Here is a 24,287-nt window from a genome sequence, read left to right on the forward strand (position 1 = left end):
CATCAAGTGCACTGTAAATAAAATAAAGTGCACTAAAAGTGAAGGATCAATTCAACAGAATCCTGGAGCAAAGTGGGAGAAGGAAGAGCTGCCCTTTCAGTGACGGGGAAAGTGAACTCGAGGTCTGCATGTGCAAATGAGTCCACCATTTGAGTAGTGTTACACTGCGGTATTGTGTAGTTAGTACACTCTGTAAAGTGAAAGTAAATGAGAGCTTTATGAAAACTCTGATTTGTGTCACTTGGGGGCAAAACCACAGGAAATCAGATGACAGTATATAAAACAATTGAGTATTGTACCATCACTGCAACTTCAGAAATATATTTTTGCAAATGTTATAAAGTATATAGACAAATATCACCGAGATAAACAATGTATGATAGATGGTGATGTATTTTTTAGACACATGATAGATACTGTAGGCTGAAAGTGACAATCAATTCTGGAAAATGTTGACAATCACAGAATTGAGGGAATAACTCTAAACAGCTGAAATTGCCCAGAATGAGCAGCTTAGCTCAGTGTTAGCAGCACACACAAGAGTGGAACAGACCTGCAAGACAGGCAAGGAGTTGTGGGGGGAGGGCAGTTTTTACCAGAAAAAAGGAGGCACTTCACTCCTCCTGCAGCCAGTGGGCACCCAACACCAGCCACTAACAAGCTGTGAGGCGTGAAGTTGGATAATGAGCAGAAACATATTCTGTGTATTCGTGTGCGCACCACCAGTTTGTATCACAGCCAGTGCCACATGCAGTAACTGCATCCAGCGAGCAACACGGAAACACATGCGATCTGCAGCAGCTTGGAGGTGGGGGATACTGGAGGTGATGAAACTTCTTGGAGGGGGTGTGTGAGCTCTGAGACGCCCACCCCACCAAGCTGCAGGAGGAAAGGGAGGGAGCTACCCTACTCACTGGAGGGAGGGGTAAAGAAGAGTGGCTATCTGCTGCTGTCCCAGTGTGATCTGCCGTGTGCTGAGTCTGACAGCTGGGATATCCCTGCTGTGCTGAATTGATCCTGTCTGCATGAAGGAGGAAGGGTTTTCTCCATGGAGATCTGAAGGAAGAGATCACTGTCCCTTTTTTACAACCACAAATATCTCTCATCCACCCCAGTACATTGTGCTAAAAGCTCTTTCAGAGACTGAAAACCAGCAGACAATAATAATAATAAAAAAAACCCAGGAGGCTGGGATCAGAACTAATGCACACAAGCAGGAGGTGGAGATAGGGAGGCTGCTCTGCAGGATCTGTCCTGGCGATTGCTTGTTAGAGGGAGGAGAGAAGGAAACACAGTAGAGACAGGGCTGTGTGAAACAAGATCCTGAAGGCACAACTGTGCATATATCTCTCTGCATTGACACGCCATGTGCCTGTGGTCTACAGACCTGCTGTCATTTATTCCTTGTTTAGAGGTGTTTTTGTGCCTTTGTTAACAATTAAATGGAATAGTCTTTGATTTTAAAGTGTCCCTGCCTGGACTTGAATAAGCAAGCTTTCAGTTCAAGTACTGCAGTTCAACTGATAAGCCACAAAGGGGCATCGTGCTACCCAAGGGGTAGGAGTATTATACTTTATCGGTCAGCTGTCAGTACAGGGGTCTCAGTGTCTTATTCTGTGTTGTGTTCTGGAGGAGTCATGGAGAGACGGAGTTCTGCAGACAAATGTCACCCTCTCTTGGAGGAACATCCACCCCCGGACAGGTTGGTCAAGGTGGAGAAGAAGTTTCGTCTGTGGTATGTTGGCTGGTCATCCCTGGACCGACGGACCTCTCTTCCCATGCTGCCCTGGCTGGTGGCAGAAATCCGTAGGCGGGCAGAGAGGCAGGAGCCCCCTGGGTGTGTGGCGCCTTGCCGGGAAGTTCAGCTGTTGTTGGTCACCCCGCATCTCCGCTGTGTGCCCACATCGAATGGTGCTGGTGCTAACACTGCAGTCTTCATCTTTGAGCACAAAGCACAGCATATCGCCCGCTTCATCCATAACAGTCAGGACCCCTCTTACTTCGCCTACTTGATTAAGACGCAGCCTGACAACCCTGAATCCGAGATGGCCTGCCATGTCTTCAAAGCTACCGACCCTAGCCAGGTGAGCGGGCAAGGGAGTCATGCTGTTGTTACCGCACAAGTTTGGCGAGGGTCACTGTGCAATAGGGGTAGATTACAGTAATTCCAGGAATAATAGGTCATACAGACAGCAACCTTCATCTTTTAATATAGCAAATGCAAATGTCACTTGTGAGCACATTCACTTGTCTTAGACAGGTCTGCAACCTTGCCTTTCACCAATATCTCTTCACATTCAATGCTTCCGCTGCAATCTTTAATACAGTAAGACAAACACATAACCTTGAACAAACATGGCAAACAAATTATTAAGATACTTGAAGACCAAAATACTCAGAATTAGGAATGCAAGATGTATTCTAGGCACGATTTTTGAGTATTGTACATGCAATATTATGTTTATGTTTCAAGGGTGTTTTTGGTATGATGTTCATTTGGTATGGAGATCAAGTGGTGATGGTGACTAGAGTACACATACACCAACTTCACCTGGTTAACTGACCATTGGCCTGTGTGTTATATCTATTTTAAGGAGGTGCTTTGAGGGGAGGGTGTGTAGGAAGGTCTGGAAATATTTCCTCTCCTTCCAAACATGAAATGCTACTCTGTCTTATTGTTAAAACTAATTACTACTATTTTATAGTAAGCTACTTGGCAAACCACAACACCTCTAGTATCTAGCCGAGACAGGGAAGGCTTCAGTAGCCTACTTGCGGATGTTGCTGTAAACATTAGTAAAAGGTACAGCCACAACAAACTTTATTTAGTCTCCACAAAACAACCGAGTGGTGACGACACCAAAATTCAGCATGTTTCTTTTATTTTACAAAACTATACTTGAGCTCTTACTTTGAAGACATGGCCATGAACATATGTGTTTACTGTGCATATAAACATTATTTCAAATAGAAACAGGCTGAGCGTATTAAAGTTTCCTTTGAGAAAGCGCTTTATCTCGCGAAATGCGTTGGAGGATTTTTTTTGTACCACCATTTAAAAATATGGCTAAATAAAATAATCTTATTTTTGGAGTCCACCTCATTACGAGTTTGATTATGCACCACTTGTTTCATATTAATCAACCGGAGTGTATTAAACATTATTGTACAGCAGGTAGCTTTCGTCCATATAACTAACATTCTGGCCTTATTCTGGAACCTTCATTAGAACTAGGATAAAGGTGTGAAGGTATGCCGCTAGAACTAAACTGAGAATAGGTCAGAAGTGCCACTAATATTTTCAAGTTTAGATGAGTGGCAGTGTTGTAGCCTTGTTGAAGATGACATCTGAGGCAACCGAGCCCCATCACTTGTTGGGGAAATTGACATACTATACAAGCTGTGTGTGCCTGGGAGATGTACTGTACTTCTGTACATTTCCAGTTGTAGTTGAGCTGAATCAAGTGTTAGGGGAGATTCAGCTAGCTCTAATACAGGTTATCGCACAAAGATTCAACATTGAGTGCCATTTAAGTGCAATGGCAATTGGCAGGCGTTTGTTTCCCCTGTAGGATGAAGTGTGCCATAGGCCATGGATGTTATTCCCTTGAACACTGTGTTAACATTTTTGACCTATGCTTCTACAGCAATTGAGTAACACACTGTAACTTGCTGCCTGTGCATCCTGTGGCTTGGGGGTTCTTTAGCTCTCTGCAACCACAAATTGTCAGGAGTAAATCTAACCCTTTTATGACCAAATTTTACATAGATTTTGAGCTACCATGTGCTACCATCCTTATCAACACTGTAAAAGTACTTATTTGCAACAAGTATTTTTTTTTTTTAATGACAAACATCTCTGAATGTAAAACATTTAAAATGCTATTAATTTTGGTGCAAACCTAAGTGCTTTCTTTATCCTTTTTTGCTACTATAGCAAATGATGGACTGAGCATGGTAGAATTACTTTATTGCCTCGAAAGCACAGAGCCTTCCTTATCTATTTAACATGGAGACTTAGTAAATCTGGACTGGGTGACAAACACATAATGCAGAGTTAGGTTGGCATTACTGGTGTTTCAGAGGAGCACAACTCTTTGCATTTTTAGTTTTTACCAGTGTAATACTTACAGTGAATACAGATCATAAAAAAGTGCCAGTAGTAGACATACAAACAAATATTGTGAAAAAGTAATTCTTGCCAAAGGATTTAGCTATTTTAAAGTTTATTCCAATTTTACAACATACGAACAAATAACTAGAAACATTGTCTAATTTACAGTTATCAATATTAATAAAACAGAAATGCCACAGCAGTGATTAGCATACTGAAATACGTATCAGTAGGGTTATTATGCAGGGATTATATTCCTTTTTTTCCCCCATGAATATTCAAATGATGGTGCTAAAATCTATAGTTCCCATGCAATAGTTTTATTTATTTTTATGTTAAACTGAACATACTGTATGAAAAAGAAAATAATAAGGCTATCCACATGCAATATTTTTATTCCTATGAAACTTATGTTACACTCTTGAACAAGTAGGCATCTAAAACGGCCAATAAATTACATTTGATAAAATTCCTTGTGTAGTTAAAACAGTAAAGAACATGTAATGTCATAATTGCAGTACACGTTTACGTTGATCAACTTTTCATTTCAATAGAATGTATGGGCATATTAGTATTCCTTGTGTTTCTCATAGATTTTACCAACTGATTGACAAGGCCAAAGGTACATGTACTTACGGGACCTAGCTAACCTTGTCTGGTTTTAGTGTAGACACCTGACTGCACTTGGAAAGTTCAAGGATATGTAAACAGAGAAATGGCTGGAAAGGGAAATGGAGTACTAAATGTGTGAACAAGAAAAGAGGACTACATAGCAAATGTTTCCCTTTGTAGTAAGTCGTTTTGAGAAGCTGCAAGAAGAGTGCCTTTCCTCATGCCCTTGTTGCCTTGCGAGTACCAGTTTTGGCAGGCATTGTTGTTATTATTAAAAGCATCCCTTTCTCAAAGGTCTCCTTTGACTCGGGTTTGTAATTAAATACAGCAAATAAAAACATCACGTGTGGGCACATTCACATCTCTGACAGGTCTGCAACCCTGCTTAACCCCATTATCTCTTAGCATACAATGCGTCAACTACAGCTAGGGATTCTGGGTAATGACATGTGTAACGGTGTTTCTCCTACCCGATGGGAGATCCCCCTGTTACAAGGTGTATAGTGCATGCTACCTTTTGGTTCACAAGAGGCTGAGGTGTCCGCCGATGGTTGTGGGGACTGTAGGACAGGCTTCTGGGGTATATACCCGACATTTACTCCATGGTACACAACGCCTCCATCTGCCGTAAGCTCCAGATGTATGGAGGCGATCTCCTACGGTAGAAACGGTTACCTCTCCCTCCCAGTAAGATCACGCACCGGGCAGGAGGTATATTCAACTGGAACAGATTTATTCCTGAACACTCACAGCACACGGCAGTTCTCTGCCCAACACAGTCTCTGTTCTGGTTTCCCCAACTCAGGATGGTCCCTGGACCTTCACTACAGGTCAAGGGCCCCCGCAGCAGTCCCTGCTCTTCCCCAGCCCTCTAGCAGGACCAGGGGAATAGGTAATCAATCACTCTCCCCCTTAGGGAAGAGGACCAAGGCCTGCCAGTGCACAGCAGTCCTGCGTGATACCTTGTCTCTCAACGGTAGATACACTACTGAATTTGGGGCTGCACCTCCCTTAAGTACAGTAAGGGGAATGAACCCAGGATTGGGTAGAACACAGACCTAGTCACTCCTCCTCCCCTGTCACTCAAGGGACTGCCTGTGTGGGGAAAACCCATGATTGGTACTGTCACTGCCTGCTCTTATCAGGACGTATGCCAGTGAGGGCAGACTGGTAGCCAGGAATCAGCCATGACTACAGATTCAAATGAACACAGTGTCACCTTTTGCTTCTCATCCATTTTAAAGCAGCAATCCAAGTTTTTTTTTTTATTTTAAACATGTTTTACATTTTACCTTACCTAGGTTTGAATCAGGGGGTCTCCGGAGCTGAATCATGTTAATTTCAGCTCCTGGGACCCCCTACTTCTGGAGATCCTTACCTCCGTAGTTGGTGCCGGTTGCCGCTCTGCTTTGCTACCAGGGATCACGTAATGGGCACTGTTCAAAGCTCCTGCGCCATTTGGGTCAATAGGAAGCCGTGATGTCATCAGGTTCAGTTTCCTATTGGCCCGCAGGACATGGGAGCTTTAAACTTTAAAGCCCGGCTAGGTCAGCCGGAGCGGCTACCGGCACCTACTACGGAGGTAAGTATCTCCGGAAGCAGGGGATCCCCAGAGCTGACATTATTGGGATTCAGCTCAGGAGACCCCCTTCTTCAATCCTAGGTACATTAAAAAAAAAAAAAAAAAAGGCGCTCAGATTGCTCTTTTAACATGGAGCCCGATACGCTTATGCCTGCCGTATGAAGTACAGAACAGCAGCCACAGTGAACACAGCATTCTCGCATCCCTGTCAATAGGGCAATTGTGCACAGGTGAAACCCCTCTTCTAATCAGCTGGTTTCAAAGACAAAATGGAATGCTTTAGGAATATTATGGGGTTAATGTTCCAGACTTGGTATAAACAAGCCCATGCTTCATCATGACTTATTAGGAAGGTTATGACCTTTCTTTTTCATTTTATCCACACATTTGCAAAAACTAAACGCATACTTCATTAATTGTTTAGAAATGTCTGTTTTTAGAATTGGTTGATTTCTATGAAAAATTGGACAACTTAAAGCAGCAAGACGTGAAATCTTATGTTTAAAAAAAAAACAAAAAAACGCTCTGTAGTATTAGATAATAGTGCTTCTTTTTTTAAATTTTTTTTTAAATTCAACTCTTAATGCCATTTTTAATCAGTTTTAAAGCATCTTTTGCTTTCTATAGCAGGTTTTAGCCCACCTCCGAAGCAGTGCAAGATCTTTGCAACACTTTTTTTCCTGTTTGTGATAATTTGTTGCCAATGTTCCTAGCAGTTTGAGATGCAAACTGTAACAGTAGATAATGTTACCTTAGTAATACAAGAATAAATTGTAACTGCTGAGTTAGACCAGCCCGTGACGTCACATGAGCGGTTCGTCCTCATTGGCTGAACAGCGCACGTGACCCAGCTGCGCCGTAAAAACAAATGTATTTGTCTTGTAAAATTTCTGCGGCCCCATCTCTCACGTGCATGCGCACACTAAGGCCGTGCACATTTGAGTTTATGCATTTTGTTTTCGGCGCAAGCTACGTCACTCGCGCTGTCGCCCCTACTATGTCCGCAGCCTTACACTGACTGAAGGATTGATTTGAAACTGAAAGGCAGCTGTTATATTAGGCACAAAATCAGGATTGTAACAGAATTTATAACAGGAGCACAAAACGATTGCCAGCTTAGGTAAGAATGTAGAAATATACCGTGTCACCTGCTTTACATATAAAAAAAATAAGAAAAAGTGGAGGGGGGGGGGGAGTTGGAAAGTAGTATTGCTGCTGTTAAGCACTTTTTCTGTATCCTATTACAAAATGTTAATGATCATTTTAAGTTTGTGAAGGTATTCTCAGGTAACTTTCTTTTTTGGAGGGAGGGGTGGAGAGATGATTAGTGTTTAGGAAATACTCTTCCACCGTCCTGTGACATCTTTTGAGAAGAGAAATGTTGACAGTAGACAATATTCATTTGTATTTTTTTGTAGTAATTGTACCATTGGTAACGGTTGTTCTAACCATGGGTTTTCTGCTTGATTATAAAGTTAGTATTGTATCTATTTTAAGATGATATGAAAACATCTAAAAAGATAAGAATCTGAAGAGGAATTTGTTTAATTTAAGACTTGTTTAGCACCATTATTGGAGTTGCAATGCAGTCAGGCACTAAGCCATGTAACACCATCACTGCCATTTTTATAATTTATTTCAAAATAGCATTCTATGTGGGAAATGGGTGCTTACCCCAGAATGTGGCATATATTGTTTTTACCAGGGTCTAGTTATTAGTTATGGGTTTATATAGATTTTACCAGATGGGGATCCAGGAAAAACGAGACAGCACATAGTCAGGGAAATCCAAAGCTGTTGTATTGAAGACGTGCGCACGTCACTGAGGAAGGTCACATTCAGATGACCGAAACGTGCCTATGTATTTGTCTTCAATACAACAGCTTTGGATTTCCCTGGCTGTGTGCTGTCTCGTTTTTCCTGGATCCCCATCTGGTAAAATCTATCTGTGTATGTGCATATATGGGATAAGCATCAGTGGATTATCTGTTTACAGTGTGCCAACTGCTCTCTATTATATATATATATATATATATATATATATATATTATATCCATTTTGTTGAAAGTTCTCAGTGGAGGCCCCTGTTCAATATACTGTAGTTAGGTGTGGCAATGCACGGTTTAAATGAATTGAAGTTAATGCATTTGTACCAACAATGCTCTTTACAATATTGGTTAGGGGCCAAAGTATGTCCTCTCCCATCTGCTGTTCCATGTTACAACCTGCAGTGCTAGATACCGGTTTCTTTACTTTTTGCAAGTTTAGAGCATAGTTTTAGTGTTATTTTTAGCTAGGTTGCTAAGTATGTGTAAGGTAAACAGAACCACTGTAATGCTACTACCGTATGCCGAGATAAATGCTGTCCAACTTTTTGTGCTCAGGGTCGCAGGTTGCATAAGTTCTTTCCTTGGCCTGACTATCAATAAGCACATTAAATATATTGAGCTGGTAGTTGGCCATTGCTAAGGCCTTGTCTTCAGGTGTTGCCAATACAAGGTTAGTATAATTGTTAGGTTTGTCATGGCTCAAATAGCATAAGGAATTCTACGTAACTGGCCACGCAATATTGCACGTGACTTGCATGCAAACCTCTATTACCCAGGGAGGCAACATTTTTTGCTATTCATATATTTTGTGCATTTGAGTAGGTTGTATTTAAAGCAGCAATGCATTTAGTGTATGTCTGATTGTACAAGTGTATTTATGGTTGTACTCATGGCAATATATAAATGTTCTGGAATTGATGCGTTCATTTTACATTTCATAGTCCTTAGTATTACAAAGCCCAGCAGTTTTTGGAGTTATCCAGCATTGGGCATCTTGTAGTTTTTGTGACTCGATTCCTAACGTTCTCCTCAGCATCGTGCTCCTAAAACCAGCATTCACTTCAGTTCTCCTGCGTGAAACAGCCGCTTGTCACCCTGATCTTGGCATTCTCTCACAAAACCGAGGTTAACAACTCCTATCTAGAAAGTTTCGTTCTCAGCATGTATAAGTAGAATGTGATAAGAGGGATCTCTGTATACTTCGGATGTTACATTTTCTTTGTTAAATAGTTATTTTTTGCTCTATATATTAGTGATCTTTGTCCTATTCCGTCTTGTGTTTAGATTGGATGCAATATTTTCCACTCTTTTTCAGTGGGATTGTTTTAAAATCTGATATCCTGTTTGATTTTGTTGTTGTTACAGTGGTTTTCAATCTTTTTTTTTTTTTTTTTCTTCTTTCGTGCACCCCTAACCACAGTGCTCAGTTGCTGAGTCCCTAGAACACAGGACAGGGTCACAGAAAACACAGGACAGAGAGACAGACTATCAGAGGGGACAGAGTCACAGAAAACAAACACACACGCACACAACAGTCACAGAAAACACAAACAGAACAAATACACACTGGACATAGACACACAGCCTCACCTCCCTACTGCCCATGCTGCATTCTCCTCCTCTACTTGGCCACACCTGCAGGCTCCTGACACCGCATCCTGATTGGCTCATTTCCCAGCAGCAGCCAATCAGGATAGAGGAAACTGTCCTGCTCTCTACCTGCACTGAGCGATCGGGAAAATCCCGCTGTACCCTTTTGATCCTTTCACGGAGCCCCAGGGTGCCGCGGAACGCCGGTTGGGAAACTCTGCTCTATGACATCATGATATGCTAAGTAGGGGGATGTACCTTATTTTTTTTTGTCTCGCTGTCGCTTTAATTTCTGGGTCTGTGACCCATAACGCGATGCTGGGTAATGCTTGTAAGGGACATCGGATCTCTTTTAGATGTATACTTTATGAAGGGAGGCGTGGTGCCCTGAAACAATGAAGTTATTCTGTTTCTAGCACCTTGGTGAAGGTCAATGAAAACGTGAAGATTTCCGTGTGGCGGCGTTTCCTGGGGCGGCTGCCTAAACGCGGTATTTAGAAAGTGCAGGCAAACCTGCACGGAACGGTGAAAATGGCTGCTGCATCAACCTTATTATCCTGCAAGTGTGCCGAGGAGCTGCTGATTAGTTTACTACTCTCACAAAACTGGGAAAAAGAGGATAAGTGAAATGTAATAGTGAATATAACTGGCTGTACATGCATTTGTTCTGTTTTAAGGCAGCTCTTTGCAATGTGGCTTTCAACCCGGAATGACAGATCTAAAATGCCACTGTGATGGGAAATTTGGTATTAATGGGGCCACATCAATCTGGTTTCCTGAGCTGTATTTATAAAATAAAAGATCCATAAAATATTGTTCATAATTCATGTCATATAATGCCACAAAGTTACCACTAACAATATTGTGTTTGATACACATTTGCTTCCTTTTCAACTACAGTTAGCGCTTACATTTTTTTCATGTCTTTTTTTTTTTATTCTAATATTTGTAAACGCTTCTATAGTTTTACACTGGTATTCCAGTCTGATCTTTATGAAACCAAGGCCCTAATTCAAGCAGACTTTCATGCAAAACCCTGTATGTACAGTATTTTAAAATAAATAAGTTGTGTAGTACTAAATAATACTTCATTTTATATTTTATTTTTGTTCACTCTTTATGACCTTTTTTAAATGTTTTTTTTTTAATGTACTTTTTTGGGTTGCTATATTAACTGTTTAGTTAGCTACACCACTTCCTCTTTTGAAATAGGCAGCCATATTGCGTGCCCTGGAAGCAGGATCTTCACTGATCAATGGCAGCTCAGTTAATTGCATTGCCAAAAGGAACTGCTGCATTTATTAAAATGAAAATAAAAAAATCGGGCAAGAGGAAATGCTCCTGTGTCGTCACTCCGGTACTGCAACCTCTCTCAAACTGCTCCAGGAACCGAAATGTTGCTAGAATAAAGTTTATTTGCTGTACAGGACCGCCTATACTTTACATGCTGCGTCACCCTGTATTCTGCCCAGTACTACGGACAGATTTGGTATGGGAGCACCTTATCTTTAGACATGTTGTGTACACCCGAGTCTAGTGCTTCACTACTATGTGTGTGTGTAAAGTTTCCCCTTCACATAAATCTTTCTGCTGTACACATATTATAGGGGAGGTTTATACAGCATTGCAAAATACTGAGCTGCTGGCCAAGGAAGCAATAAATGGATTAAACGAAGTGTGCAGTGACGGTGCTAATCAACATTCCATTGCATGTTTGGGTGTGACGGTTACTTGAGCTATTAATGTTGTCAGTCTAAACATTTTTCCTCCATACTAAGATAAGATACTAATGGGGACCATTTTGTTCTTGCAAAACACAACATTTTCTATACTTGTCCGATAGCATTCTATAGGTCTGATTAGAACTGGAGAGCAATATTGACAACCATATTTGTCTTGCAATGTTATGTTATCAAGTTATACCATAGCAAAATTCATTGGGAACCAAATACAACAAAACTAGTGAAAGATTGCTACATAGTAGATGAGGTTGAAAAAAGACTTGTCCATCAAGTGCAACCTATGGTAAGTTTTTAGACGACAGATACTTATCCTAGATTCGTATTTACAGTATTTTGTTCTAGAGGAAGGCAAACAAAAAACCCCAGTGAAACATTATCCAATGATTTCGCGTAAGGGGAAAAAATCCATTCCTTCCTTCCTGACTCCAATATTGGCAATCAGATTTCTCCCTAGATCAACATCCTTCCCATGTTTACTTATTAGGTAAATCCCTGTATACCTTTCTTTTCTAAAAAATATGTTCAACCTTTTTATGAAGATATCTATTGCATCTGCCATCACAGTCTCCATGGGTAATGAATTCCATATTTTAACTGCCCTTACTGTGAAGAATCCTTTCCTTTGTTGCTGGTGAAATCTCCTTTCCTCCAACCTTAAGGGATGGCCCGAGTCCTTTGTACTGCACTTGGGATGAATGGTTCTCTTGAAAGCTTCTTGTATTGACCCTAAATATATTTGTATATAGTTATTATATTCCCTCTTGGACGCCTCTTTTCTAATGTAAACAAATCTAATTTAGCTAGCCTCTCCCTCTAAATCTGAGTTTCCACCCCCTTTTATTAATTTGGTGGCTCTTCTCTGCATTTTTTTTATAGTTTCATAGAGTGGGGCTCAAAACTGTACTTTATATTAAAGGTGTGGTCTTACTAATTCCTTATAGAGGGGCATCATTATGCTTACTTCCCTTCCATCCATTGCCTGCTTAATGCAAGATAAGATTTTATTTGCTTTTGCAGCTACCGATGAAGAACAGCAGGTGCGCAAATTTCATCAGGACATGGAAGAAACAAAGACACAAAATAGTGCAATATTGTCTAATTCAGCAATAGAGAAATGATACTGGAGACTCTATAGATTTTGCACTCACGTGTTAAACGTGATATTCCGACAGTGTGGTTGTTAGAAGTAACCAACTTTGATTGTATCCAGACAGGTGCTTCGTATTAACACAGGCAGTATTCCATAGGAAGGGAGGGAAAATCCACATATAGAAGGAGAAAAGCAAAAATAGTATAATATTGCTTTAATATTTAAAAAAACACAAAGTGTTGCACTTACATACTTTGTCTTTGTGGTAAGCATTCAGACCACCCTAGGTCAATTGGATGGATAGCACTCCAAACAGCAACAGCTTCTGCTTCACGGCCGATACAGCATCCACTGGGCTGGATGATGCAGTCCTCCGGTTCTGAATGTTCCCAACAAAGTGTCCCTTAGTAGTGCACGACTCCGCCCTACGCGCGTTTCAACTTGTCAGTCTTCCTCAGGAGCTAATCTCTTCTTCTCATGACCTATCTATTCTGTGCAGTTAATTACCTCTTGCGTGTCCCCCCCCCCCCCCTGTCATGGGAGACCAGGAACTTTTAACACCTTTTTTTTAACCTTCTGGGATCTTTTACACTAGCAAGGACAGAGTCATTGAATAACAAGGGGTTTATTCGTGCAAACATACAGCAAATACACAATACACACACAAAAATACACCTCACACTGGGGCTCTGGGGGGAGACACTAATTACCTAGGTGCAGGGTGCCTGCTTCAGAAGGCTTGCCCTGTCCGCTCCCACTGGTTCCAGCCCTTCTCCAATGCTCAGGACTCAGTCCTGGGAACTTGGCCGCGAGACTTGCTCCCAGCGCTTCTCCTCCGCTTGGCAGGGCTGCTCCGGAGTAGCCTGGAGCAAGTATCAAGGTCCCAGAGGACTTGGCCGGGTTCCCAGATCTGGTCCCTGTCTTCCGCGCTCGACCGCGAATGCAGGCAGTCCTCAGCTTGGCTGGAGCTTAGCCGGCAGCTCTGTGCCGAGTGCTTTGCCATTTACAGCAAAGCACTTTCAAAGCTCCCGCCAGCGCGTCACCGGACTGCTACCTGAATTGCTCTACACAGGCTCACATAGCCTCTCTCTCTCTGTCTGCACGCCTCTCCTTACATAGGCAGCAAACCCTATCTGTAACATGGGGAGGGCTGCCAGCCAATCCCAGCGCGGATTGTGGCCGTGCAACCAATGGGAGGAGGAGAAAAACTGCATTAGTGCCCAGGGCCTCCCCTTCATGAGAGTGTGGCTGGGATGCGGCAGATTTGAAAGCTGCCTATTGGAGTCACGCTGGAGGACTTAAACTCTGCAACGGCTCCCTCTGGCCAGCCCCAAATCACCTGCTGGGGCGGTGCCTCAAAGTCTGGCACTACAAAGGGACTCCCCATTGGAAGACCATCACCCGACCAGGTTCTCCGCCGTGCCAGATGCCCTGGCACCACGCCACTTCCCCCTTTGATCCTCAATACATTTCTATAGCGGCGCCTGGCTAATTCAATTACCCGGGGGCCCGCATAGAGATGCATTTACAGTTTAAAACCACATTACAACTAAAACTGGTCCCTAGAGCTTGTGCTCTACCCTTTGGACTTAAAACCTTGGCTCTGTGAACTGGGTGCTCTAAAACTAGTCTAGGACCCAAGCCCCTAGACCCAACACAGTAGAAGAGTCCTGATCTCAATTTTCTGGAGAGTAGGAGTTTGTCTGCGCAGCGCGGCGGCCCCCCTCGCAGCGGGCCCGGCCTCATTGTGAGGCGGCTCTTGTCCCTGCAGCGTCCGCCACAGCGGGTGCTGTAGTAGCCAGCGGGGACCTGGCCTAAGGCTGCTATTATAGTGACAGCGCGAATGTGCCCCGTGGCACAAATTAATGTAGCGCAATGAAGATGCACATAGTGCACGTGACCAAGTGCAATCGCGCAGGCGATTCTCGCTAGTCAAATTAATTTGTAATTGCCACATGACGGCCGGGTCAGCCAATGAGGCGCAAACCGCTCACGTGACGTCACGACCACGCCTCCACCACGCCTCCCTTTTGCTTCCCGATATCCTCCACCTCAGTGCATATTTCGCGTGCGCATAACCCGCACGTGACATTATGCGCTCGATTGCATGCGCGTGCGCACTATAATCGCAGCCTAAGCACCTGGGAGATAACACACTGTTTGGTTCATGCGGTCACGGTAACTGATTGCCCTTTCTACTCTCCTAATAATGGAGTCTACAACCTTCCTTGGTCTCTGAGTATCCTGAGCCTCCTTTGTGCTGAGGAACTATCCCTCTGTACTTTCTAACTTGTCCAAAGCATCATTTTCTTTATTGGAATCAAAATCCGTTTTAAGTTACTCTTCACTTATTGCAATAATAAATGGTAGAGTGCACACAGTATAGACGTTGGTACCCAAGGGCATGAATATTGACTGGGAACTGAAACACATTTTAAAGTGAGTCAGTATTCTTGCATATGTGTTCTGTTAACCTATGTTGGTGATTAACTCCCCTTTTTTCTGCTTGTTTTTAGGAAACAAGATTGTGTGGATATAAGCTGCATGACGTCATTGTTGTATAATCTTGCCTGTCTTTCTCTTCACTTATTGCTTAGTACCCCATGATATATTATGTTTATTATATTTTGTCAGAATTTACTCTGGAGTTACATTTATTGTTAACTTCTTCTATGTTCTATCAAGTTGTTGCTCTCCTTTCACAGCAGGACATTATATATTTTAAAGATAATTGTTATTGATTACATAACTATGGATCCATTATTTCAATGTGTGATAGACTGTCCGTACTCCATTCACACCTCCACGTTATAGACAAATTTGTGTTTTAATATATTTGTGTGCATACTTGTTTTTTCTTATTGTCTGGATTCATGACATGTATTCTTTGTAGTTGTTTCCGCTGCATTGTGTAGGATCCTCCGCTCCTGCGGGGGCTGTGTGTCTCCCGGCGGTTTGTTGGTTGATCAGACTGGGTAATTATATTCGTCCGTGGGGATTTTCGCGCCATTACTTTGCGCGTCACACACCGTTTGGGGCGGGGTATCTTCCATATGTAAGCGGCAACGTCAGACGCGAATACACTCTTTGACAAAGGGCGCTCCACCCGAAACGCGTCAGTTGTTGGTTCTGTTTGTTCCCGTATACCATGGATTAAAGGTTTTGAACTGGATTACCTGTGTTTAGCCCCATTCTTGCCATGGCTGTGCTCCGCTTTCTCCCTTTGGATCTTCTGCTTTGAGTGCACACAGTATCCTTGGGGGTGACAAGGAATCCCAAAATGTGTTAGCTTCAAAAACCTGACTGAAACAATTGGTGAAACGTCCTCCCTTCAGGCAGTTTCTCCTCCAAAGAAAACTGTAAAATACATCAATCTGAATCAAAGTAATGGGAAATAATGTGTCATATTTTTCACAAGGAGCAAAATTAGCAAAACTAACATCAATTCTCAAACCATGCTGATTAATAAGGAAAATATATTTTGTATTGGCACGATTTGAAAGTTTGTCTTTTTTCTTCTACTTTCTATGAGCAATAAGAAGTTTCTCCTCGATTTGATTAATCGCTTATACCAGCGGTGCGCAAACTGGGGGGCGCAAGATCTTTTTGGGGGGCGCGGGCGGTTGCAGAGGTCCCGCACTCGTCCCCAAGGCATTTAAATTAAATGCCAAGGGACCGCGCGAGGCCTCTGCAACCTCTACTTACCGAGGTTCAGCCGGCTTCAGGACACGTGACCATGGCAATGCCACGGGGTCATGTGACGTCACAGTTGCTATGGTAACATGATGTCAAATGACGCCGCGGGTCACGTGATTTCACACGACCCTGCAGCGTCATATGACACCGCACAAGGTAAGGGGGGGGGGGCGCACCGACAGAGGAGAGCAGGCAGGGGAGGCGCAGCAAAGAAAGTTTGTGCACCCCTGGCTTAGTAGCCTCTTGGTGCCAATGAATTTTAGAATGTGTAGATCTGTTTCAAAGATTTGATTACTCATGTGCTAGCAAAGAGCATAAAGTCCACTTTTTCAAAGGGTCAAAATAAACTATTACAATAATATCTTTCCTTTCTCCTGTTTTGATAAGAATGAAAGAAACGTGGGCAGATTCATCAAGTTCTGGTGTGGGTTAGTGCAGGGATGTGCAAAGTTTTGGATCAGCGCCCCCCCCTGGGTGACAGCCCCAGCACTCGCGCCCCCTTTCTCTGTGACCCGGCGTCAAATGACGCCACGGGTCATGTGACGTCACGTGACCCCGCAGCGTAATTTGACGCGTGTTACCATGGCGACATGTACATCACGTGACGCCGCGTTGCCATGGCGACGAGTCCAGAAGACTACAGAACCCCGGTAAGTTGAGGTTGCAGAGGCCTCGCGCGGACCCCCGGCATTTAACTTAAATGCCTCAGGGAAGAGCGCAGGGCCGCGGCAAAAGCTGCGCCCCCCAGTTTGCACACGATCTGGCATTAACGCCAATTGAAGTCAGTAGATGTTAACGGAGGATCAGGTGCGCTAACTTGTACTGCTGCTTGATCAATCAGCACTGTATTCCATCCGTTATATCGACTTTTGTATCAAAATAAAGTAACACAAAAATAGTTGTTCATGTACATATGTTGCATTCCCGAACTTGTTTCAGGCTCCCAACATCTTTTGGTCGAGATTGGAGCACAGACATGCAAATAAGCATACACTGCAGTAGATAGCTTTTTAATTCCTTTCCCCTCCTTCATAAGGAGTGAGCGTACAGTAGCTGTGTTTTAAAAAAGACAAACAATTACAGACTGTTACCTCAAATGTTGTGTTCTCGATTTTAGCAAAGGAACACAATTACAGTCGTCAAGTGTTTCTTATCAGGCCAAATTTGGGGTTTAGGAATTGGGCCTTTTTTTTGCTACAGGTCCCTCTAGAGCCGCATGCTGGGTAAATGAAGATAGAGACTGAACTGGGTGAATGTACAGTCTGCTTTCAGTCAAATATACTCTGTGAACAAGTATGTGTAGAGAAAACAGTAAAAGATTTGCAAGGTGGCCTCCCTTGCTGACAGGTATTTTATATCATTCTCTCTCCCCGCCCCCCTCTAAATCCTTTCCTTTTTTTTTTAAGTATCATTTGGGGGCAATGAGACAGAAAAAGTTAAAATGAATGAGATCTAGTGTAACAGAGTTTCATGTATCTATGGCAAACAGAACATCTTGTTTTACAACTCCATGTTTTTCAGAAGTTTTTTTGATTGTTGCATAATAGATTCATTAAACCCTATGTCCTGCACTGACATGATTTATACTCCTTATACTTGTATTTTCCTAGAAACGGAACTTTTGCTCAAGGTGGTGGTAGAGTCGTAAACAGTGCTAGTGATTTACTGTCTTGTCAAGATACTATAAAAACATGCTCCTGTGTGACTTGCTCAACACATTTAAGATCAGTACTGGTGTTGAGTGAGTTATTTGGATGCAGCCACCCTGGGCTCAATAACACACAAGAGACACTGAGAGAGTCTCCCAGCCGTAGTGGCTGTGCTGCAGAGTAACAGTTACTCTGTCCAGACCTGCACATGGTGGTGCAATAACCTTCCTGTTCCTACATGTGGGAGATTGGAAGGTTCAGTGTATGTAAGTATCTAAGCTATAAGAGTTGTACTACTGTCACTGATGGCTCTGGTATTTCAACAGGGTACACTCCATGCAGCCAGGACTCAAATCAATATTTGCATAATTTATTGCAGAATATAGACAAAGTTTACAACACTTCGCCACCTGATAAAGGGTTGACTCCCGAAAACAAAGCACGTATACCTATGTAGCCCTCTTTCCTTCTGACTAGACGGGTCTACAGGTGCTATCTTTACCTGCTGGCTCACAGAGATCTGAGCCTCCGCTATTGGGAGCCTGGGGCAACAATATAAGAACTGGCAGCGCCTCCACTTGCCCAGGATCCCCAATATGTGAGATTCCCCTGAACAAGAACAACAACAGCTTGCATATGTATATAACGTACTGCTTTACTTACGCACACCTCTATACATATAACATTTATACACCAGTGGCCGTGGCCACACGTCACTTTGTCACCGTGTGTCCCATACCATGTCCAGCATAACCGACCAGTCCCTTGGTCACTTAACCTCCCAAGTGTCCCCAAAGAACCCACCAACCCCCAAGGCGGGATCAGCGCCTGTAAGGTACCAGTTTGTTGGTGCACGTGTGTAATACCTACCGGGCGTTTCAACACCCGGTCGCAGATTCTTCACAAATGATCCGCAGATCCAGCGTTGTCTCCCACGAGAAGTCCCACACCACAGGAGAGGCTTCCACAGGTCGCGACTTCCAATAGCCTGAGCCCAGACATGATAACAGGCTCCTCACTGCAGCGCGGAGTCCCCGACTAGCTCTACACACTAATCAGGCAAAGTCCCTGTCTAATGGCTGTTTCCTGCAGCAACCACAAGCTAGGGCCTGCACGGGGGCCTAAGGTGAATACTGTCCCATGCAGTGGGTCACTGACCCTCTGCGCTCACAGACCTCCTCTCCCCTTGCTCTCCCAGCCTCCCTGACTAGCGTGGTCCCAACTGCCATCTCCCTATCCTGTCAGCAAGCATCTCCGCACCCTATTGGCTATTTCAGAACGGGTGACTACGCAGAGGCTCATGGGATATGTAGTCTCCGCCTAGAGCCTTCCTCCTATTGGCCAGCCTTCGCGCGCTAACCAACTATGCAAGCGCGACATGAAATGGCTGCCGCTTCCTGTGCATGCCCTAATGTTCCTCAACATGGCGGCTCTCCATGCAAGACCCGCCGGGAGTTTTTGGCGACGCGATCGCCTGCCCGACAACCCCCGCACCCCCCCCCCCTCGGTTCCTGCTTCCCAGCGCGTGTACGCGCGCCTGCATGCACGCGCCTCCGGGACCGGCCACAACCCTCCTGACTGCCACAGAGGTGAGCACAGGGAGGGGATAAACAAAGCACAGAGAGGGACCTGGCTACATCTAGAATATGCAGCAATACATTTTTTGAATGTCATGCCATGTTGCTTAAATCGCCGTTTTGCAGTACTACCAGGTGCGGAATAGCAATCCCGCATACTCCATTTACTTATCACCATCTCGACTAATACATAGGGTTGCCAGGTGACTTCTCCAAAAATATTCGACACAATGGTGAAATGTATGATGCACTCGACACACACAACACACACACCTCTCTCCACTCCATGCTGTTTCCTCCTCTCCTTGGCCCCATCCTCAGGCTCCTGACACCTTTTGATTTGCTGCATTACCCAGAAGCAGCCAGTCAGAATGGAGGAAGCTGCCCAGAACACTAGCATCAGCCCTGCTCTCTCCCTGCTCAGGGATATCCCGTGGCCCCCAAAGACGGTCAGCTACTATGCCCAGAGAGGTAATACCGGACACATACATGTCCAGTATTAACTCTAGTCTTTTACTGGACAGAGTGTCCAAATACAGGACAGTCCGGTTCAATACTGGAGACCTGGCAACCCTATGTAGCACTGTTTCCCCACCCCCCCCTCTCTGGGAGATTTTGCCCAGGCTACAGGTATGTCTGGTGCTAGTTACCTGGGTGGGTCCAGGAGAGATGAGCTTCTGCGATGTTGGGAACAGGACAGACTTTAGGTGATCCTCAGGTTCTTTTCATTTGTGATAGCGCCTCCAGTCATAGCAGGCTACAGCAGAGCTGCAGGCAGTTCTTACCATGACAGTTCTTTTCTCCTATACTTCTGTCCAATAGACTGTGACTTAGCCAGAAGTATATAAAAAGGGTCTTTATTTGATGCAGCCACTGCAGATGGTATAACAGCGTTTGCATATAGTGGAGAATGGGTTTCAGGCCCATGGATGGTGCTGGCCAGCAGATAATGTTTTTAGGCCTTGTGCTTTGCACAGATTTTGGTTCACTCAGCCGCAGCATAGGCGGAGCTCCTCTACATTCCCCGGGTGGGAAGGCACTGACTATACTTTGGAAGGCATCCTCCCTAATGCAAAAGGGGAGGACACAGTTCTGCACCATGATTTGACTGAAACACAGACCCAGTGTCACCACTTCTCCTGCCACTCAATGAGGCTGCGTGAGGGGGGGGGGGGGTAAACCCCACAGGATAGCCTGTCACTACCTATAGCTACTAGGACTTACGTGGCAGGAGGGCAGAAAGATAGTCTGGAAAAACCATGGCTATACCTACGTAATACAGTATTTGCCAACAGAAAGGGCCATTTCTTAAAATTAATTATTAAACACTAGCTCTGTTATTTCAACAGAAACACAAAAGGTTGTTGACCTCATTCAGGTTGATTATTTCCTAGTAGCCTAGATGACAAACGACAATAGTATTTTGAAATTAAATAATGTATTCATTTTTGGCCACAACTATGGTTGTAATATTTGTCAATTTGAGAAGTTTACACAGGGGTATTACCAGGGTGACATACTTACGGTTGCTTCATGCCAGAAGTAAACTTTTTCGTAGGCATTAAAAGTTAAACCAGCACTGCCTGCGCATATGCACAGGATGTTACTAAATGTTGCAATTGGTAATGCAATTAATACTAGGGGGTCAGGGGGACTCAATGGAATAAATGCAGCCCGGTGATAGGAGTGGTAACTATATTGAGACTTTAATGGTTTTGGGGTAAAGCTTATATAGGAGATCATGGAGCAGTTGCTATCCATCTTCATACCGCATCAATACCATTGCTATGGTTTAGTATTGTTTGGAATTTGGGGGTCAACATTTAGGAAAATAAAGTATATTTTCCTAGAAAGTACTTATGAAGAAACTTCCATTGATGTAATATGATATCAACTGATAGCAAAAAGTTGAAGCAGAGAGCATGACAGATGGACAAACACTTGTGATGTAATATATACATCACAAGTGTTTGTCCATCTGTCATGCTCTCTGCTTCAACTTTTTGTTATCTATATATCTATATCCAGCACTAAGCACAATATAAAGATGCAATGGGAAAAAATGAATTAACCATTAATAAAGATATATTGTTAAAACCAATATTATAGTTACAAGTCCTGTCCAGGAGTAATGGAGGAAAAGACAATCCCACTCCACATTAAGTATTGAAAAGTTGCCAAATAGCAGAAGATGGGGGCTGCTGCGTTCAGGGAAGAATCACTTCCCCAAAAATCTGTGAAGGAAAGGGGAAAGAAACAGCGCACACCGAATTTAATATAAATGAAAAGAGGGGTCAAAAAATGCCCACTTATAAAATAGATAAAAGAAAATTCACATAAAAGTAACTTTTGCGGTGTAACAGTGTATATTCAAATTCAGTTGACTGTCAGCTGATGCTGACAAAGCGCGTAGGGAGTGATGTCATATTGCTATCGTGAGAGCGTTTTTTGTATGCAGAGGAATCCCTGGCCGTTTGTAAGCAGAGTTTGCCGATTCGTCAATTTTGCGTGTTTAATCAGCTCCACTAACATCTTAGCTGCCTGCCTGCTACTGATTGATATCGGGCAACGCTGTCGGCGTGTGTTGGTGTCGGAGAACTCCAGCATTGTCCATAGCAGCCCACGGAGCAGGAGGACTCTGTGAAATACCAGATTACGACCGGGTGATCCCCTCAACGATTGGTGAATATACTGTACACAGTTACACCGCAAAAGATACCTTTATGTGAACTTTCTTTTATCTATTTTGTAAGTGGCCATTTTTAGACCCCTCTTTTCATTTATATTAAATTCATTTTTTATGGTAATGCACTAGTGTGTGCGCTGTCTCTATTTATGTGTGTGTGTGTGTGTGTGTGTGTGTATATATGTATAGTACTTTTATTGATCACCATATGACATGTTAAACACATTTTGGCAGTATTTTTATGTGTTCACACTTTGGCATGTCATTCTGTTTAGGTAATATATATAACTCTGTACCCCCATTGTACCGCACTGTGGAATATCGTGGCGCTTTACAAATAAATGATAATAATCATTATGGAACAGTTGTCTGTACAATTAAGTTAATGCAAGTATCACATCATACAGCAAATAAAATTACTTTCAAATCATTACATGGTAGCTTTCAATGTCTGATCTTCGCATGGTAACTCTTTAAAAAAAATCTGGAGATGAACCGCTATAAAATGGTAATATACATAAAGCTGGCCACCAAAAAAAAAGAAAAATAGAAATCAATCACCGACTAAGTCAAATGAAATGTTTGATATTTCTCAGCAGTTTGAGAAACCTGGCTCTGTAGGCTGTCAGCCTTGAGCCTTTCTGATGTTTCGCTCTTTTTCACAATCCTGAGAACACATCTTGCAAAAACACTCTGCTCTGAATAATGAGTTACATTTATAGTAAGATGAAAAGTAGCTATAAATGTGGGCTTCAATAAGGTAATACTGAAAAAAAGGACTTCTAGCACAGCGGTGTGCAAAGTGGGGGGTGCTAGATTGTCTGGGGGGGACGCGGTGTTAGAGAGGCCCCGCACTTCCCCAAAGGCATTTAAAATAAATGCCGGGGATCACGTGAGGCCTCGGGGATCACGTGAGGCCTCTGTAACTGGTTTACTTACCTATGTTCCAACGACACGTCTCCATGGCAACAGGTGTCATGTTATGGCAACGTGATGTCACATGACCCCGCAACGTCATTTGATGCCAGAGGGGAGAGGAGAAAGGGGGGCGCATGAAGATAAGTTTGCGCACCCCTGTTATAGCAGACAGAGGGTTCCGCCTTAGAGATAAACTCATTGCAAATCAGGTCCTTGTTTAAAATAAAGATTTTTGTCTGCAGTGCACTGCCTCATCTGTTCTTTCTCCAATACTTTGTATACTGCTGGGAGCACACCTACGGACTTTTTGGTATTTGGGAGTACTTTCACTATAACATGCTGTTTGAGAATTGGCTTACTGCTATAGTTGTGTACTTCTTCCTAACGCTGATTATCTGAGAGTTTTCCCTATGTTCAGTAGGCGGTTACCTTTGGAATGTATACGCACCTGTTTAAGTGTAGAATTTTTGACCAACGTGGACATATTGTTATGAAACACACTACAGCTCAACCCCCTTATAACGCTGTGCTTGGGGTCCAAAGAATCACATCGCGCTATAAGTGGATCGCGTTCGAAATAAGGTACAATTGTATGCATTGTACAATAAAGTATTTAAGATACCAATAAATGTGTTTGTAAAGTATTTATAATTATGAAAATTTGAGAACCACGCTTGCATCACATTATACGCGGATTGGCATTGTAACAGATCGCGTTATAGCGGGGTTGAGCTGTACTTAAAAAAGAAACCTTGAAAAATGTAACTCCACAGTTGAAGTAATTATATTTCTGTATTTATTTATTTAGAGATTTTGTTTTTCTAAAAAGACTATTGTTCTTGCTTTTCGGAAGCACTGAAGATTGATCGCTGTGTCACATTCGCTCTTAAAATAAAGATACACTGTTAGAAGTGAAAACAGCAATCCCCCCTGAGAATTGTGTGACCCTCCCTGCCCGGCTTCTAGGGAGGTTACATCAGTGGGTTATATATGGCTACTCCGCATGAGCTACCTTGACTCGGGCTGGATTCAGGCGGCTGGACGATGAGGCAGCAAGGTTGTACAATGTATGGGCGCCAGGATCTTTTGTCACACTTCAGTCTTTTATTCAGGCCCCCAGCACAGGGACCGCACACCTCACTTCAGACAACATTGTACATGGTCTTTATTTATATATTATTATTGATGCTTTATGTGATTCC

General features: G+C 43.2%; 1 protein-coding gene and 1 long non-coding RNA gene across 8 annotated transcripts in view; one reads left to right on the top strand and one right to left on the bottom strand.

Moving 5' to 3' along the window:
- LOC142489714 (uncharacterized) overlaps positions 1-5,695 on the bottom strand; it is a 28,021-nt gene extending 22,326 nt beyond the window's left edge. The window contains exon 1 of the long non-coding RNA XR_012799923.1: positions 5,241-5,695. This is a non-coding gene — a long non-coding RNA (uncharacterized LOC142489714). The remainder of the gene's footprint in view (positions 1-5,240) is intronic.
- The window catches only part of TBC1D4 (TBC1 domain family member 4), a 219,787-nt gene continuing 196,211 nt past the window's right edge, over positions 712-24,287 (top strand). For all 7 annotated transcript variants that reach the window (XM_075590993.1, XM_075590994.1, XM_075590998.1 and 4 more), the window contains exon 1: positions 712-2,084. In XM_075590993.1, coding sequence (XP_075447108.1) covers positions 1,638-2,084 — 447 coding nt within the window. In that variant the 5' untranslated portion in view covers positions 712-1,637. The remainder of the gene's footprint in view (positions 2,085-24,287) is intronic.

Source organism: Ascaphus truei, chromosome 3 (genome assembly GCF_040206685.1).
Source record: "Ascaphus truei isolate aAscTru1 chromosome 3, aAscTru1.hap1, whole genome shotgun sequence".
In the NCBI taxonomy this organism is placed as follows: Eukaryota; Metazoa; Chordata; class Amphibia; order Anura; family Ascaphidae; genus Ascaphus; species Ascaphus truei.